Raw genomic sequence first — 16,908 nt, 5'->3', positions numbered from 1 at the left:
GGACATTTGTGGGTCTTCAGCTCAGCCAAAGAAATTCTGTGTAGCCACAATACAGTTTCTCTGATGCTGCAAGAAACTAAGCTACCTGCTCGAGTGGAATTGCATCATACTTCAGAAGGAGTATGTCAAACTCTTTGGATTTCATCAAATCAACTAACTAAGAGGAATCTTATACTAAGCTAGAACAACAACAGAAAAAAAAACAACTTAAAAACCCAACAAACAACAGAGAAATACAACACTTGAAAAAAGGACTCTCATGTGCTAATGGCTGATGATACTGTAACAACACAGTGACTTAGGCTGTGTTTTTTCTTCAGTATTTACAACTGCAAAATGCTGCTTTAACATGACTTCACTTTTGAAAAAAATCCCTGGATCCTGTTTCTTGCAGACACGTTATCGACACCTCAACGAAGTCCAAGCAAGTTTACCCTGCCTAGCCCAATGCAGGCACCCGCACAGTCACAGCAAAGCTAGGCCTACAACTGCTGCCTAAGGTCTCATTTGTTCACCAGTAAGGCCTAACTAGTACAGCTCCCACACACCCCCTTCTGCCTCTTGGTGCCTCCAGCCTGTGCCCACCTAACAACTGCTTCGTACAAAGAATAGAGTATTTACAGCATGCCTGCCTGTCCTGCAGACCTGTGCCACTTCTGCGGGCTTTCGGACTTCCAGCTGCACTGGGGAGAGGGCACTTGCTTACACTGCTGCTGAAATCCCTACTGTTAACCACACACGGAACAGAACATCTACCCTACGTGATGCTCCTTACAGCTACTACCATCAAGCTTGTTTGGGTTTAAAATAAACAGATGACTCTACCTTGGATTTCCTTGCCCCTTTCTTGCCACCTGTTTTCTTTGATACAGTTTTTTTCTGTGATGGAGACTTTGCCTTCTTTGCTGGAGGTGGAGTGATGATGGCTTCCAGTTTTCCTTTTGATCCCCGCTTCTTTGCCAACAGCTCTGGGTGAATATTGGGTAACACTCCACCACTGGCTATGGTGACCCCTTTCAACAGCTAATAAAAAAAAAGTTATAGATGACAAATTTCAGCGTTTACTCATCAATAAACAAAATGGCAGTTACTGCAAACTTTGTACATTGCCTTGAGTTTTAACTGGTTCTTCTATGTTTCTCAACACATATTGTACTTGAGGAAGAGACATGGAATGTATGAAATGGAGTCAATCATGTACTAAAGTTTAACTATAAAAGGAATATGTATTCTTCTTGCACATATGCTTGTTACTGTCAATACCTCTTGGGCTCACGTAAGATCTTTTTCTGTGAAGCCATGCAATGAAGACTGTTACCCAGCTACTGGAAAACAGGACAGCCCTAGCCACAGCTATGAGATCTTTGCAGGGCAGCCTGCGTGAGGGGATGGAACCCCAAAGTCCACGGTACAGGACTGCAACTGCTACCACGCTGTGGAGAACACAATATATGTCCCAATTGCTGAATTTTCTTGAACAGGTGTTTTTTATAACAGAATTTTTTTTTTCTTAGAAAAAAGAAACTTCAAACGGAGGGTAACATTTATACAAATCTCTATACCTGGAAGTCTTTCTTCAAAAAAATCTTTATGCAGTTGAAGAAAAGCAGATCAATATTCAAAAGTGTGCAGTTCATTCAAGCCTTTAAAAGCAGAGGTGAAATATATCATGTTCTGTGTTTAAAACCACTTTAACCCATTTTTTTAATACAACTAACTGGAACTAATTCACTATTCAGGAGGATCCAAATGGTGACATTGAAGCCCCTCAGGTACTCCCACCTTCTGATTTGTGTTTACTGCTCCCCAAGCACAACTCAGTAAGGCTCTGAGCTTACAACGGGATGAAAATGGAAAGTATTATCAAATTTCAGACAATGCCAAAAGAAGGTTGGTTCGGGGATTTTTTTTTTTAGCCTGCTCCATCATGATACTTGGAAAAAGTATCTTTTCAGCTGTGTTTTTTGTCCCTCAAACAAAGGGACATTAATCCGAGCAAATGCCTCTGGCTGACACCATAATGTTGTAAAAATAATGCCCAAATATTTTTTGGCTAAATTAAAGACAACTTGAAATCTGCAAAGGACACAGACTTGCAAGAGTTCCAGAGCTCTTTATTCTGTGGTCACAATGACAGACTTCAATGGGAACAGGATAGGTCCCACTGAGTCCTAAGCTGCTTAAGGGGGAAACCAAAAACATAAAAAAAAAAAGCATCGACAAGATTTTTGCCATGTCTCTGTAGAGTTTATGACAATGTTCCACTCTAACAGAAGTGGCTCTAATAGTGAAAGCAAATGTATTACATCTCCATTGCATTTTTACACATTTTAAGAGTCCTGAAATACATAATTAAGCTGAGTGCTGTAGTTAGTTACACAGGCAGTGTGCTAGTGAGTGAAGGAGCTGTTTCCTGGTGGGCCACTCAATAAGCAGAGGTCTTGAGTTACAATTCAGCTATATGGAAAGACAATTTAAAAAGCCCTAAAGGAAATCCTGGCCCTCACACAGTGGAGTTTTTTCTTACCTGATTTAATTCTTCATCGTTTGCTACAGCCAACAGGATGTGTCTAGGAGTGACTCGACCCTTCTTGTTGTCCCTTGCTGCATTTCCAGCCAATTCAAGAATTTCCGCTGGGGAAAAAGGAAGCCCGTTTTAATTACACTGTGATCATTAAGAAAAATCAATGTGTTATTTAGCATCCATGCAAAAAGATCTCTGAATTATATCATGTTATTCCTAACTGCTACAGAATATCCTCAATAGACATCTAACCCCAAAATTATCATTTTCTTTTTATATGTCTAATCACTGAAGGGCAAATGCATACTTGAAGTCCTATGGTCTAAACTGTATTTACTGTTTTGTCCTGTTAAAGCAGTTCTCCTAAATTCTTGACTTTTCAGTGTTCTTCTCAAAGCTATTGCGTGTTCATCCCCTAGGATCCCCCTCCTATCAGGTGATGGAGTACTAGATGCACAAATGCTATCGTTCTTTTTTTCCTCAAACCAGTCATAAATGCAAGTTCTGGCTTGTATCACTTCTACTTTTTTATTACTGGAAAAGATGCCATTCTCGGTTTCTCATTTTTAACATTACAGAAGCATGTAAGCACACATCTAAGCTAGGACACTAAAAAAGCAAACTACTGCTACACTGACTTAATGATTTTTTTTCTCTCTTTGAGAAGAAGTTTCTATCCAGAAAAAGTAATTGATGAATCATGTTTGTTTGCTACTAGTAAATTATCTCCTTAGAAGAAATTTCCAGTCCTGACAAAATATGTTTAACAGCTGTGCATACGATGGCTTTTATTGGAATTAGAAAAGATTAACTTGCTCCCTTGCAAGGATCTATGAAGTGAAAGGCTAGAGCGTTACCTGCTAACTCATCTGTCTTCAACTCAACAAGCCTTAGGCAAAGAACACAATTAATTACAAGAAAGTCTGGGGAACAATTAAAAAAGCGACATAACGTGTTTATCTGGCTTTGCAATTATGTGCTATTGCTGTCTCCGTTATATATAACCTTTCATCTCCCTCTGTAACAGACTGTGTTTCACTACTGCATTTTGTATATTTCCTTTTGCAAACATGGTAACATTTGGAGAAAAAAAAAGAAAAAAAAAGAAAATGAAAATGCCTTTTTTAGATCTATTACACACTAATATATTAAAATTTAACATTAGAATAGGGTATGAGATTGATTTCACATTTAACAACTGACTAGTCCATGAAAACTCTCCCATAAGCTTGCTTTAGAGGCAAGTAGAACAGAAAGAAGACATTAATCTGGAAATGAAAAAGACTAAAATCAAAGCTCGCATGACCACATGCCTTTACCATAACACACAGTAAATCTTAAGTAATCCTATATAGCACAGTCCGTGGCTTTTCATTAGGCTGAATTTAACATGATTCTCCAATTATTTTTCATTGTAAGTCACACAATAAGCTAGTTATGACACCTACTAGAAAACTGACAGCTGCTTCTGGATGTTCTACAGTTAAGCGTCACTGAAGATTTTGGTAGGCTTTCACTATTTTTGTGTTCTTCAAAGTGCACAATTAACTTTATTATAGGGCAAGATAGAATATGAAGTCTAAGACCCCAAAAGTAACTCAACATTTCATGCTGACAACAATTGCTTTAATTTATTTTTAAAGAAGGATTAGCAGGGTAAGGTCAGCCTGACTATGCTTTCTACACCTCCAAAGACCTCAGTTAAGCTGGCATAATCCTTTTCACATACTTCTCAAAAGCCACAGCTCAGACGTGTGAGGTTTAGCTTGCATTCAGCACTGCATACGGCCGCCTGTTGCGACAGAAAACCCGTATCACCTTCCAAGAGACAAGCTGCGCTCTCGATTACACCCCGTGCATCCCCACTGACCTCAGGAAGACTCTGTGTCACTGTAGTAACGCCAGCGTCTCCACCTCTCTAGATCAGGAATTGTTTTGTACGTATCTCAGACTGTATTACCGGCTGAAAAGCACGGGAAGGATTTGCTGCAAACAGCAGACTACTTTTTGCTTTGCCTCTGCTTCCCCCTCCTCCACTTCTTTACTGCATCAGGCACTGCTAAAGAGCTGGGCCGTGTTATTTTCTGCAACTGATCAGCATAACTATGCAGACAGGTCATTTTGTAACTAAAGAGTCTAAGAAAGTGTTGTGCCTGTAAAGCACAGAGGAATGTTTTATTTGTTCCTCATAAAACTAAAATGTCTGCCTTGTACAGTGGAGAACTGTTCTTGTAAGTGCTAAGCCCTCTTCCTTGGACAGGAAACTCATTTTGAAATTACAGTTTTCTAATGGTCCTTTGGGGAAGTTGAGGTACCCCGCTTCCTTTCCAGGAACAGAACGCTTTGCACTGGCGTTGAGGACCACAAAAGAGGAGCTTAGCGAGAGGGAGGGAAGGAGGGAGGAGGGCATGAAGGGTGGCATTTTTCTTCTGGCCTTCTCCTCAGCTCTCCAGTAATAATCAAGCATTGCTCGTGCACGCAGAGCACGCCGCAGCACAGAGCGCAGCAAAACACAGCTATGCACACAAGTCTGGTCAAAGGGGAGCTCTCCTCTATTTAAAAACAGAAGATTAGGAGGTATTCGAGCTGAAGCCAACATAGGCAACAATTTTTTGATTTATCACTGACAGAGACAAACCTAATCCAAACCCAACAGCACTTATAAATGCTAGAAATTAAGGCTTTCTGCATCCGGATGGGATCCAGACTACTTGCCTGGATTTTGCTTGCAGCCAGCTTTACTTTCACATCTGTTTTATGCTACTTTAATTCTAAACACTTAAATGGTGTTTCATCCATGTTTTAAACCATTCTGAAACTAGATTAAAATCTAGCTCTCTCTGTAACGGAGCTGACTCAAATTTCCAGAATAATCACTCTGGATTTAGGTGTGGTGCTGGAATAAGCAGTAGGTGGGAAAAAATACTTAAAATTGAGATTGGATCTGAATGCTTAGGTCAGACCCATCTTTGGAAGTGCTGTTCTACCAGGTTCAAAGGTTTGAGTCATTGAAGAGTTCTGTTTCATTAGAGGTAATTTTCTAACAGTGGGGAGAAAAAAAAAAGAGAGACATTCAAAAATCAACTCCTGCAACTGAACAGGGCCAAGAGAGAAAGCTTTCCTTGCAAATTTTAGGCAAAAGAAAATGTTAAGAGCTTCTATGACATCAGGATTCACTCAGCTTGTATTTATCCAGCCAGAAGACCAAAACAAGAACATTTTACAAAAATGCGGCCTCACAAAAAGGATGTAAGTTGCATAATGTCTATTCCATTCCTTTCATATATTTACTCAAGGCATTTGCCCCCCTAGAGAATAATTGCACCACCACCACTCAGGCAAAAGGCAACCATGAGACACACTTTACAGAAGTAATGAACACCAAAGTATCTTTTTTTTTTTTCTTTTAAAATGAGGAAAATATACAAGTTATTCAATGTTATAAGCTTTTGAAAGTATAATTCTTCAATTACTACATATGGAAATCTTAGGTTAATATGGAGAGATACTCTTTATATTTGCACAAGTGGTTTTTTCTGTGCTGTTAAATAATTTCAAACAAAAAAAGCAACACAACATGTATTGCTTTAACTGCAGATATAAAACAATCTGGTGAAAAAGCCGTGAGAATTGTGTAATTAGGAAAGTAAAAATTAAGTAGGAATGCCAGCATGTGATATATTCTTGTATGGGCAGCTGTTACGATGGGTGCCTTGGGAGTCTGACTACAATACGAACAAATCAATTTGATTTCAAAGATATAGTTGTGATCAATATTTTTCTTCTTTTCAGTCATCTTTAAAGTGAATGGCTAAAGTGGGAAGAGAAAGTTCTAAAAGTTAAGACATTTTCTCTAAAAAATTAGCCTAAATGTAGCTCTCATTTATATCAAATGAAAAAATCCTCTGCCATGTTTAGAACTAGGCAGACAGATATGGGTGGTGAAAACTGGTCTAAGCCTGTTCTCAATACTTGAACCAAAACTGGTTTGGTTTTTTTCTGCTGAGGTTTTTAAAAGTTCAGTTAAATATTTTTAAAGGAGAAAAGAAAACAGGTTGTATATCTTTGTACTTAAGCCTGAGATAAGACCACAGGAAAAGCTGTTCTCAAGGCATTTCCTACTCCAACACAACCAAAAAGTATTAGAAGTCCCCACAGAAACCTCATCCTGAAGCAAGTTTTCAGAGCGAGCTCCTCATCCTTTACTTGCGGAGACTCTGGTCATCTCTTGGACATCCGTCTAACTTCCCAATTTCATTATTTGCATTTCCCTGTTTCACTGCTCTGCCTTGAATACCATTGCTTTGGTATTTCACAACACTTGCAGATTTTGGAACAAGAACTCAACTCAAGGTTGAAATGAAACAAATTGCTATTAGACCTAAACAAAGCAGGCACAGTAGCAGCTGCAGACACAGATGGAAACAAAACCAAATGAACTCTCCCACTCCTGGAGAATGCTCCAGTTCATTTACCCTAATTTTCAAACCAAATATTACCGGTCATTACTGAATAAAACTCCTTTAAAGCCTAAATGACAAGGCCTTTAGCTTATCACGCATTCCTGGCTATAATACTTTCAAAACGTAAATACTTGATTCAATCTGGTCTGAGTTCATCCCCAAAATGTTTTTCTTTTGTTTTTGGTTTACATCTCAAGCTAAAACACTGCTGTTGCATTGAATCCCGTTGTCTACCTTGTCTTCAGGGAGATGAAATCATAGCTTTGAAAATTAAACTCTTAACAACTAACAGGTGATGTGTTGACACAAGGCCAATTTCTGAACACGCAAGTTCCAACAGGAACAAGTCAAAAGTTTCTAAAAAATTCTGAAGCCTCTCCTCAAAAGCAAATTGACACCAACATCCAGAAAAATCAAAGAAAAATGAATGTTGATACAATTCCACTGAGAAAATATGTATTTGCTACAAAGCCAACTACATGACAAGGAGTCTGTTTATTGTAGTTTAAATTAATCATCCTTCCATCAGCATTTTATTGACTTCAGAATCATTTTACATGATTCCGGAAGGTTTTAACCCAATCAACCCCAATCAACCAAGACTGCTAAGAGTTTCCTGCATTCTTCTCTCTGTGTATTCCACCCAATCCCCCTGGAATCTGCAGTTGTGAGAGTGACGGTAGAATCATTCAACAACACTTTCCCTCTTACGCATTCCAGTAAAACAGTTCTCAGCCTTGGTTCAAAGTAATGTAAATCTGATGCAGTGAAAATCAATTCAAGAAATTTTACTGCTTTGAACAAGCCTTGATGAAACCTCAACTCTCAACAGGGTAATCATTCTCTTAGGATGCGATAAAAAAAAAACCCCAAACCCTTCAGTCTTTAGGGTCTGAGCTGTATCAAAACTAGGCCCCTTAAAGGAGAAACTGTTAACTTTGCCAAGTTATTGTAAGTTTGGCATTTCTGTGAGGCAATGACAGACTGCTGTTTACATAAAACTCAAGTTGAGGCCACAAAAGCCACTTCCACTGAGAGCCTTCTGATCTGACTCACACTTCTTTTCAGTTCCTTTCTACACTTCAGTATTATCCATTATTTTTTTGTAGGAGATCCAATGTTATTTAACTTCCCGATTTTTTAAATTTCTTGGTTTACTATTGATCTGTAAAAGGTACACGAGTTCACTTTACAGGGAAACCTGGAAGTGAATTTCATCTCAAATGTTATTTATTACAACAGTCACACCCCAGGTACTAATTTAAAAAGCGATAGCCTATTTCTTCTCCACTGACTTAAAGAATCCTGATCGAACTCAAATGAGCCTTTCTTCTTTTCCAGTGGAGCTTCCTCTACCTAGCAGTTTACACTTTGCTGTTATTCCTAACAGTTTACATATGTCTTAGAAATGTACTCAAACATGATTAATATAACTGCTGCCAGACGGTACTTGATCAAGTGCAGCGTGTGTACTTTGGTCTCGCTGTTACAGACTACAGGAGACTACTCATGTCTTAAAACTTGGTCGTAGTTTAGTCTTTGACCTTTGCAGGCACATGTTAGGAACATGCGTTTCCAAACATGAAAGAAGTCAGGTGGCAGATGCCAATCATCTACTGAAACTCAGTGAACATTAATAACATTATTAAAAAAAAAAAAAAAGAAAAAAAAACCAAGAGAGGACTTTATATTGAAATTTTGGATTTTACTGAAGTGACTCCAAACCCTAGGCTGGAAAGAGAAAATGGATATGTGTATCAAGGGTGCGCATACCCATGCCCCTACAAAGAGGAGCAAGGCATACAAGTCCGTGTCAAAGACTTTACTAAACAATGACCAAAGCCGATGCAAATCCATATATGCTATGCTCTCATTTTTGTAGTGTAGTCATTTCAATGTGATCTGGCAGATGATGATAATGGTTTTATTAGATACTGCCTCTGACAGTGAGGGAAGTGGGATTCAATGTTTATTATTGAAAATATTATGACTCATTAAATTGCGGTTGTCTCAAAGTCTTTCCCCCACATCAAGTCTTTTTGTATCAAGATAGCAACGGAAGCCATAATAAATGAACGTATTTGTAGACAAATACAACTGTTATTATTTAGAAGAAAAATATTTACAAATATTTTTCCCCATTACTTCACAGAAGCAGTATAGGAGTGACTATATAGCCTGCTCAACACCTCCTTTTGCAAAAATATACATCTGGAGAGCAAAGCATGTAAAAAAATCTATTACTTTGGGTGTTCTGTGAACGTTTAGACTAGCTATAACTTCGGAGCGAAAAATACATCTAGCTTGCCATCCTGTGCCCAGCCAGTGCCCAAGAGCAGATGCTCAGGAGAATTAAAGCAACAGGCAAAATTAAAATGCTATTTTTCCAGAACATTCCCTCTGATTCCAGCCATGTGCAGTTTAGTGGTTTCCCAACTTAGAAATGCCACCTTTGTGTTTAGTCCCCCAATGGATTTTATTTCTATGGATGTGTCTAATTGTTTTCTGAAACCATTCAGAATGGTTTGGTATCCATAACATCTTGCAGTAACAAGCCTCACTACATCACAAACATTTTTGCAACTGGAGGAAAAGTACCTCCTGCTTGTTTTAAAAAAATATTGTATTTCACTGTATAACCCCTGTATTTTCTTTTCCCCAATGAAGTTTATATTGAGGATGGAGCATTCCATCTGACTGCACCTAAGAATCCACATGGAATTTTATCCCCAAAAGAAATTCAGGGATAAATATACTATGGAAAAAAGACTGAAGACCAAACACACAGCGTGATCTGAACTCAGGCATTCTTAAATAATCCATATGGAAAAAAGAAAAGGGGAAAAAAGCATGCTTGGTATAAGAACTTCTAAAGTTTGAGAAAATCTGAGGAAAGAAACTGCACTCAACTCTAGAAAGGTAAGATGTCTTCCTGCTTTCTAGCCGTTTGTGCTACAACTGTCAGTCTCAAGAATAAAGGGCCAAAGAAGAAAAGTCTTAAACTGTCAGAACAACAAAAGGATCTGTAAGAGACACAAGTTAAGACAAAGATAAGGGTAGAAAAAACGTGTAGCAAAATCAGCCATATTTTTGTTTTACACTTCACTTTAACTCCATCCTTCAAAACAAAGGGCGAGACCAGTATTAAATTGAACAGCAATTTAGAGTAGAAGTCATTACTTTCTTGCAACTTAGCCAAAAAAATACATGTAGTGACTGTTACTAGAATAAAAAGTATTTAATTCTAGACCTAAAGGTATTAAAATATCACTAAAATTTAACATTTTCAAGGGAGAAAATAATTTGGTGACCATTATGCAAGAAACAAACCAACCGAGGCCAGCATTTTGTACATTATCTGAATATGACACACATCACAATGCAAATTCTGATACATATTTACTCTTCTGAAATAAGTGACTATATTGACATATCAGTATGCACTGTTAGGGCTTTTATTATTTGCTTCTGGTTTTATTGTTTTTTGTCAATCATGATCCGTGTAGCTTGGAGAATACATTAGGACCCTAATCGGCTAAGTAATTTTGTATCACATTAGCTTTTGTAACTCAGATCCACTGAAGTTTATGGGACTACAAGTTAAAATAGGCACATACGTAAGTGTTTACAGGCTCAGAGCCAAGGAGAGGCTTATCAGTGAAAGCAAGCTCTTCATTTATATACATTTGAAGCAGAGTCATGCATTTATAAGTTCAGAAATAATGCAAAGTTTTAAATTTGAAGAGGCACTTTTGACAAGTATAGCAATTTTAGTCTCACTTCTGTAAAAGAGAAATGTTACAAAGGAGCTTTTCTATGACAATATTTTTGAAAGATCTCTGCTTGTGAGGCTATTGCCATGAACAACCCTGCTGTATTTTAGGTCCAGTATTAATCCATATCAAAACCAACCACACTGGATCTGAAGAGGTAGTTTCATGCTTGCTCAAGTAAGACACAAGTCCTACAAGCCCCTAATTTATTTTAAGCCTCTTTTGGGACACAGTTTGTGGCACAAGACCATAATAGGGATTAGTGTTTCTAAAGTTGCCTGTTTAAATAGAAGAAATGTATCTTGCTAATGAATGCACGTTTCAATAGTATCTAAAAGATACTGTCAATTAATTATCTTCTTAAATTTCATTGTTCCCTAAGGTCCATTATTTATGGTAGTTTCAGAATGCCTGGAACTTGAATATGCTTTTAACTTAATGATTTTTACTGTGGACCTCTGAGCTCCCCTCTGCTTCCAAGCTGAAGTTCATCAGTACATTTGCTTTGACTAACAGGGCAAATCATTGTTTTCCTCTGTGACCGTGTAAAAATTTTCAGCAGCCAGCAGAACACAAGAGGTGAACAGCAGTTCAAGTTGATCAGCTTGCACATCGGAAAGTGAGCATCTAAGTGAGCAGTTAAACTTACTGCATTCAGGAAGGACTTTCATTTTGCAGCCAATCAGCAGCTGGCTTAAGAAAGTTTTCCACATCGAAAATTAATCAAGATGAAAATGCAACGAACTGAGCTCCAGCACATGAACCTCCATTAAGGGATTCTGGTGACATCAGAAAGCCTAAAAACAAAAAGTCAGGTAAGCACCAGAATGCCTCAGATGCAATTCTAACCATGGGATTCAAAAGGTGCTTATTTTACATTTTAACATAACACATGATCAACAGTACACAACAGGCAATAAAAATCCAGTTGAGAAAAAAATCTAATGGAGAAAACAGGCATTTAACATTTTCTCCTACCTTACTTCAGTATGTACAGAACAAATATAAATCAAAGTCTCATTTTCTCTGTATTCCTGTTCTCCTGCTGTTTTATAAACTTCTCCTTCTCCTCATTTGTTATGACATTTTGGCAACTGAAAATTATTTACAGTGTAGAGAAGATGATGGGGGGCAGGGGGAGCAGAAATCACTTGCAGGCCTGGTTCTTGCTACCTTTAAATATGCTCAAGAGATTTCTATTTTTTATGTCAAAGGAATGGCTTTTCCAGTTAGTAAGAAAGTTTGGACTATATTGGAACTTGTGCAAGCTATACATCTGAAGGGAACGTATCTGATTACATGCATGGCTGAACCAGTTCTGACAACTACAAACCATACAACTTCGTCTGAGTGGCTGAAATGCCCAAATGGAGTCTGTGGCCATCCTCCTGACTGACCTAGTTTGTTGGGGTTTTTTGACATAAGCTGATACTGGTGTTCTACTTTGCAGAGAAAATAAGGAGTGGACTGCAGTTTTCTGAAGTACATATTAGGGAAGATAAATAGGCAATAAACCATTGTAAAACAAATGCCACGATAAGGAAAGAAGACAAAAGAAATTACTAACACTGAACTTCTTGCCATCTTAAAGCAGTTGATAATGCTTAAAATCAGTTCTGCAGCATAAGCAGAAATTAATCAAATATTAATTGCTGCAAGATAGGCAGCACTGCATGAACTTCTACTGCAAAGAAGGAAAAGAAATAAGAACCATGCATTATAGTTCTTCATCATCCACACTATTCCTCCAGAGCAAAGAAAGGAAGTATATCCACTTGCTTCAATATCAGAAGAACTCAAAGGTACTTTCTGCACATTCACCCATTAACGCACTTGTATCCTATTTACACTGGACATTGCACATTATTTCCTCAGATGAAAAGCAGGAAAGAATAAGCAAGTGGTATGCTTAAGAAACCAAACTGCATAAACTTGGAGTGCTGATGAGAGAATTATTTTGTAGTATTATTTGTAGGTAACAAGAACCTTTAGTGACTAAGTAAGAGAAGGCAAATACTCGCTGTGCAACCTGTTTATATATCAAGTATATTAAAATGTAAGATAAGGAAAACCACTTTATTAGCTGAAGACCAGAAGACAAGTTGTGCATCTAAATAATAATAAAAGTATTGTATTATATTTTTGAAGTTACTATAACAGACAACACAGGGAAGATGTATCCTAGCCAGCCCCTGTAGAAAAAGTTGTCAGAAGCCAAGAGACTGAAAAGCAGCACAGCAAAGATGCACAGTTTTTAGTTCACAGCAGCTGAAGCAGCCAGACTAATTCCTGTGTGCTAAAGCACTGCATGTTCCTGCTAGTGGAGCTGTACCATGTATAAAAATGCTAATACCGAAGTATGAGAACAACATAAATGTAGTTTGAAAAGCACTTCATTGGGCACAAGACTGAAGAAGGGCTTAAATTACAAATGGGCCCATACGTTACAAGAAATTATAGAATACGTATTTTTACCTTTTGATGAGCAGCAGTACATACATGGTAACAGTAAGTTACCTTCAAAGTACAAAGCGGATAAAGTCATAACTACAGATAGATCCAGAACAGAACTCCAAATCTGAACAGCTGGAAGCATTGCGAAAGTTCAAATCTCAAACTGAACCAAACCAAAATCCAAGATCTGAGCATATTATGGGCTAATTTCAGATTTACATCAGAGTTAAACTTTAGCAAAGGCCAGCAAAATTTAGCACCTCATCTTCTAAAGGATTAAAGCCAGCGCCATATTCTGCACACACATGAACTAGTTTTCAAACCTTAGTAGGTTCCTTTCTATTAGGTCATGTCTCTCTCATTTCCCCTCCCAGTCTTTTCTGAAGTTCTTCTTTCCTACAACTGCTTTTGATATTTTATGTTTCTCCTTTCCTTCCTGGATGCACAGAATTGCTTTTTTGATTTAGCCAGTTTATTAGCATGCCACTTCACATGGTCTCCTTCCCGTTATGTCACGTTCCTGCTTTTATTTTAAAATGGTTGAAATGCTTTGATTTAGTCTCAGATCATGTGCTGACATGAGGATCTTTAAAAACTCTCCTGGAGAAAAGTCAGGATTTCTCTGGTTTTGTGAGGTAGTCACTGCCAAGAGGTAAATAGAAGTCAAACCAAAAATCTCCAAGCATCCCATTTCAAGGGAGTGTTTCTGAATCATACTGAAAAAGATGAGTGACCTGAAGTCCAGAAAACATACTGAGCATTAAAGGCTAAAAAACTATGCTATATAGAGCGTGAAAAATTTACAGAAAGAGAAAGGGAAAAAAACCCACCAGATTTAAACAGTCATAAAATGTAAAATTATTACTAACTCAGTAAGGAAAGAAAAGAGTATCTGTGCTTTTGAGATGCATCTATGCATAAGAACGAAAGAAAATCCTGAGATACAGGATACCAGGACCATCTACATAGCCTTCAGAGAGAAAAAACCAACCAACCAACCAAAAAAAAAACCCCAAACCCAAACCAGCCTAAAAATATTTAAAGGGAGAAAAAAAAAAGGGTACTTTTCCCCTTAGCTCTCCTTCCCCCCTCCCTTTTTTCTTTTTCCTAAAGAAGCAACATGTGCGAATTTGTTGTTGTTGTTAATCTCCTCAGACAGTTTCCCAAGATGACCAGCAGTTAAAGAAACACCTTTATTTCCCCAACCCATTCTTTGCTGCATAAACCACCACTGCCTCAGTAAACACTTTAAATCAAACAGTTAACCAATAACATGTGCTGCTCATTAGCAGTGCCTTAAGCTCAGCTGTATTGTTCTGTTTCTTTAAAAGGGCAGCATTCAAAGCACCCTTCACCCTAAGAAGCATTTTATTTGAGTTGTTATTGCTGTAAGCAGGAACCTAGCTGAAGGAAATGTTACTTTTTAAGGCCATGTATGAAGTTTAAAGGCATTCTTTTAGAGAAAAGGTCCAAATAAAGAAAACTATGGACATAAACATGTGAAGAAAAAAAAAGATATTAGATGGCTGAAAAAAAAATCAATAATGTAATATGAATATCTTACAGAAAACAAGCACTCTATTAATTAGACTCTGATGTTACCAATCTTCATCTTTAGGGGAAGAAGAAACTTTACAGAAAAAAAAATCAGCCTATTTCTGTTCTCCAATGTCAATATCCATTATAAGGTGTATCTAAAATTGTCTTAAGAGTCAGGTCACTTTGGTTTTAAATATTCCCAGCAAAGTTAAACCACACGCTTTGCTACTTCATGCTTAAGTCAACGAAAGAATGAACTGTATCTCTTCCTCAGGACTCAGTGCACCATTATAGCTTAAAGACTACTGTCCCTTGAAATGCTCAAACCTGCTGCAACCAGAACACTGACCTAAGCAGAGGCACTGTAAAAAGAAACACTGCTAGAAGAAATGAGATCCAATTCAAGCTTTTCCTTAGTCATGCTAACAGAATCTGTCTCCAAACACTAATCCATCTAGCACTTGTGCTTTTTGCTAGATCCCTAGCCTACATGTCTATGCTAGTAAGTCAATCTGGCCATGCGAGTGTGACTGAACTGGTGATTTATTCTATCCATTTTTAAAAAATTTATTATATTTTAAGCAAACCAATATTGCAAAAAGCCTGTATGTTTGATGCTATTACAGTTGGGGTTAATTTTCCATTAGAAGACTACTTTTATAATGTTGTTTGTGAGGTAAACTTGCAACATTTTGGGTCTCATTTGAGAGGAGAACTGCTATGTAAAGATCTTTACTTGCATATCTGATTGTGTATGTCTTTGGGCAAAGCATTTTCTTCCTTTGAAGCTTCTTTCTAAATGGAGGAAAAATAATACTTTTGTCCTCCAAGAAGGTATTGTGAGGATGAGATAATTATTTAAGGTGTTCTCATTTTGATGTGATGAGAGGAACAGAGAAAGGACTACAAATGTAAGCAAATAAGCTATGTTGATGCGGGGCAGATGAACCGAGTGTGCATTTATATACAGACTCAACCAAACAAATTGCAAACAGCATACTTAGTCTCAAAAATGATCTGTAAATTGAACAAAAATGTTTAAACAATGCTGTAAGCAATCTCTGCCCTGTGTAAACACCGAGAAGCTCTCTATTTGAGAGGAATGTATATGCTTAATAGGCAATTATAATCCAAACAAAGCCATCGAGCACAAAATCGGAGCAGGCAGGACTGCAATGCTGACGGCCCAGTCCATACACGTTGATGTTAGGCAGCCAGATGGATTCCTACTATGTGGAAGAAGAGTGTTCACAATAGGTCAAAGCAGATCCAGTGCTGGAATGCACAAAAGCCAAAGCTGTGAGGCAGGGGTGGGTGTACCTTCATTTTGGCTTAGATGTGTGATCAGCATAGCACTTACTTCAGCTGTACCTTTTGTAGTAATCTATAAATCAGAGGATTTTTTTTTTTCCTGTGCAAATTCAGATTGTGTTACTACTTTCACTGCTGCTATTTCACATTGTTCAGCAAAACCTACCAGTCAGATATTCCAGTACAGCAGCCATGTACACGGGAGCACCAACACCAATTCTGTACTTCGGGTGGCCTTTCTTAATGTAACGTAGCATTCTTCCAACAGGGAATATGACCCCAGCCTTTGCAGAGCGGGAAGTCTTGGTTGACTTCTTCTTTCCACCCCTGCTGGACATTTTGTCTGTACTGGGTCTGGAACAGCACTCTATATATTAGGAAGAAAAAAAAAAAAAAAAGATAAGAGGTTATCAGTAAGGACTGATGCTGTAATACCATATATTGAATTTCAAGACAGAGCAGTATTTTGGGGTAGCCAATGCATTAGGGCGCCTAAAACATACAGACAAGTTGCCTTTTTAGAGTATACACAAGAACCTACAATAATTTTACACAGACTGCTTACTTGCCATTGTAACCTTGTGTCCTGGTTTCAGCCAGGATAGAGCTGGTTTTCTTCACAGAAGCTAGTGTGAGGCTGTGTTTTGGATTTGGGATGAGAAACTGTTGATAATGTGCTGATGTTTTGGGTTGTTGCTGAGCAGTCAAGGACAATCCAGCTTCTCGTGCTGGCCTGCCAGCGAGCAGGCTGGGGGTGAACAGGGAGCTGGGAGGGGACACAGCCGGGACAGCTGGCCCAGGCTGGACAAAGAGATATTCCCTAACATACAACGTCATGCCCAGT

The 16,908-nt window shown here is 38.1% G+C and overlaps 1 protein-coding gene across 5 annotated transcripts in view; it reads right to left on the bottom strand.

Annotated features, from left to right (window-relative positions):
- The window catches only part of MACROH2A1 (macroH2A.1 histone), a 38,577-nt gene extending 21,873 nt beyond the window's left edge, over positions 1-16,704 (bottom strand). For 4 of the 5 annotated variants that reach the window (XM_082006206.1, XM_082006208.1, XM_082006207.1 and 1 more), the window contains exons 1-3: positions 16,231-16,704; positions 2,528-2,634; positions 826-1,023 (exon numbers count right to left, since the gene is read on the bottom strand). In XM_082006206.1, coding sequence (XP_081862332.1) covers positions 826-1,023; positions 2,528-2,634; positions 16,231-16,402 — 477 coding nt within the window. In that variant the 5' untranslated portion in view covers positions 16,403-16,704. The remainder of the gene's footprint in view (positions 1-825; positions 1,024-2,527; positions 2,635-16,230) is intronic. The other variant, XM_082006210.1, reaches the window with a different exon arrangement.
- Between the last annotated feature and the right edge of the window lie 204 nt (positions 16,705-16,908).

The sequence above is a fragment of the Phaethon aethereus genome (genome assembly GCF_964289735.1).
Source record: "Phaethon aethereus genome assembly, chromosome: 14".
NCBI classification, from domain to species: Eukaryota; Metazoa; Chordata; class Aves; order Phaethontiformes; family Phaethontidae; genus Phaethon; species Phaethon aethereus.
Note: the sequence above shows the minus strand (reverse complement) of the source record. Positions and strands in the feature narration are given on the sequence as shown.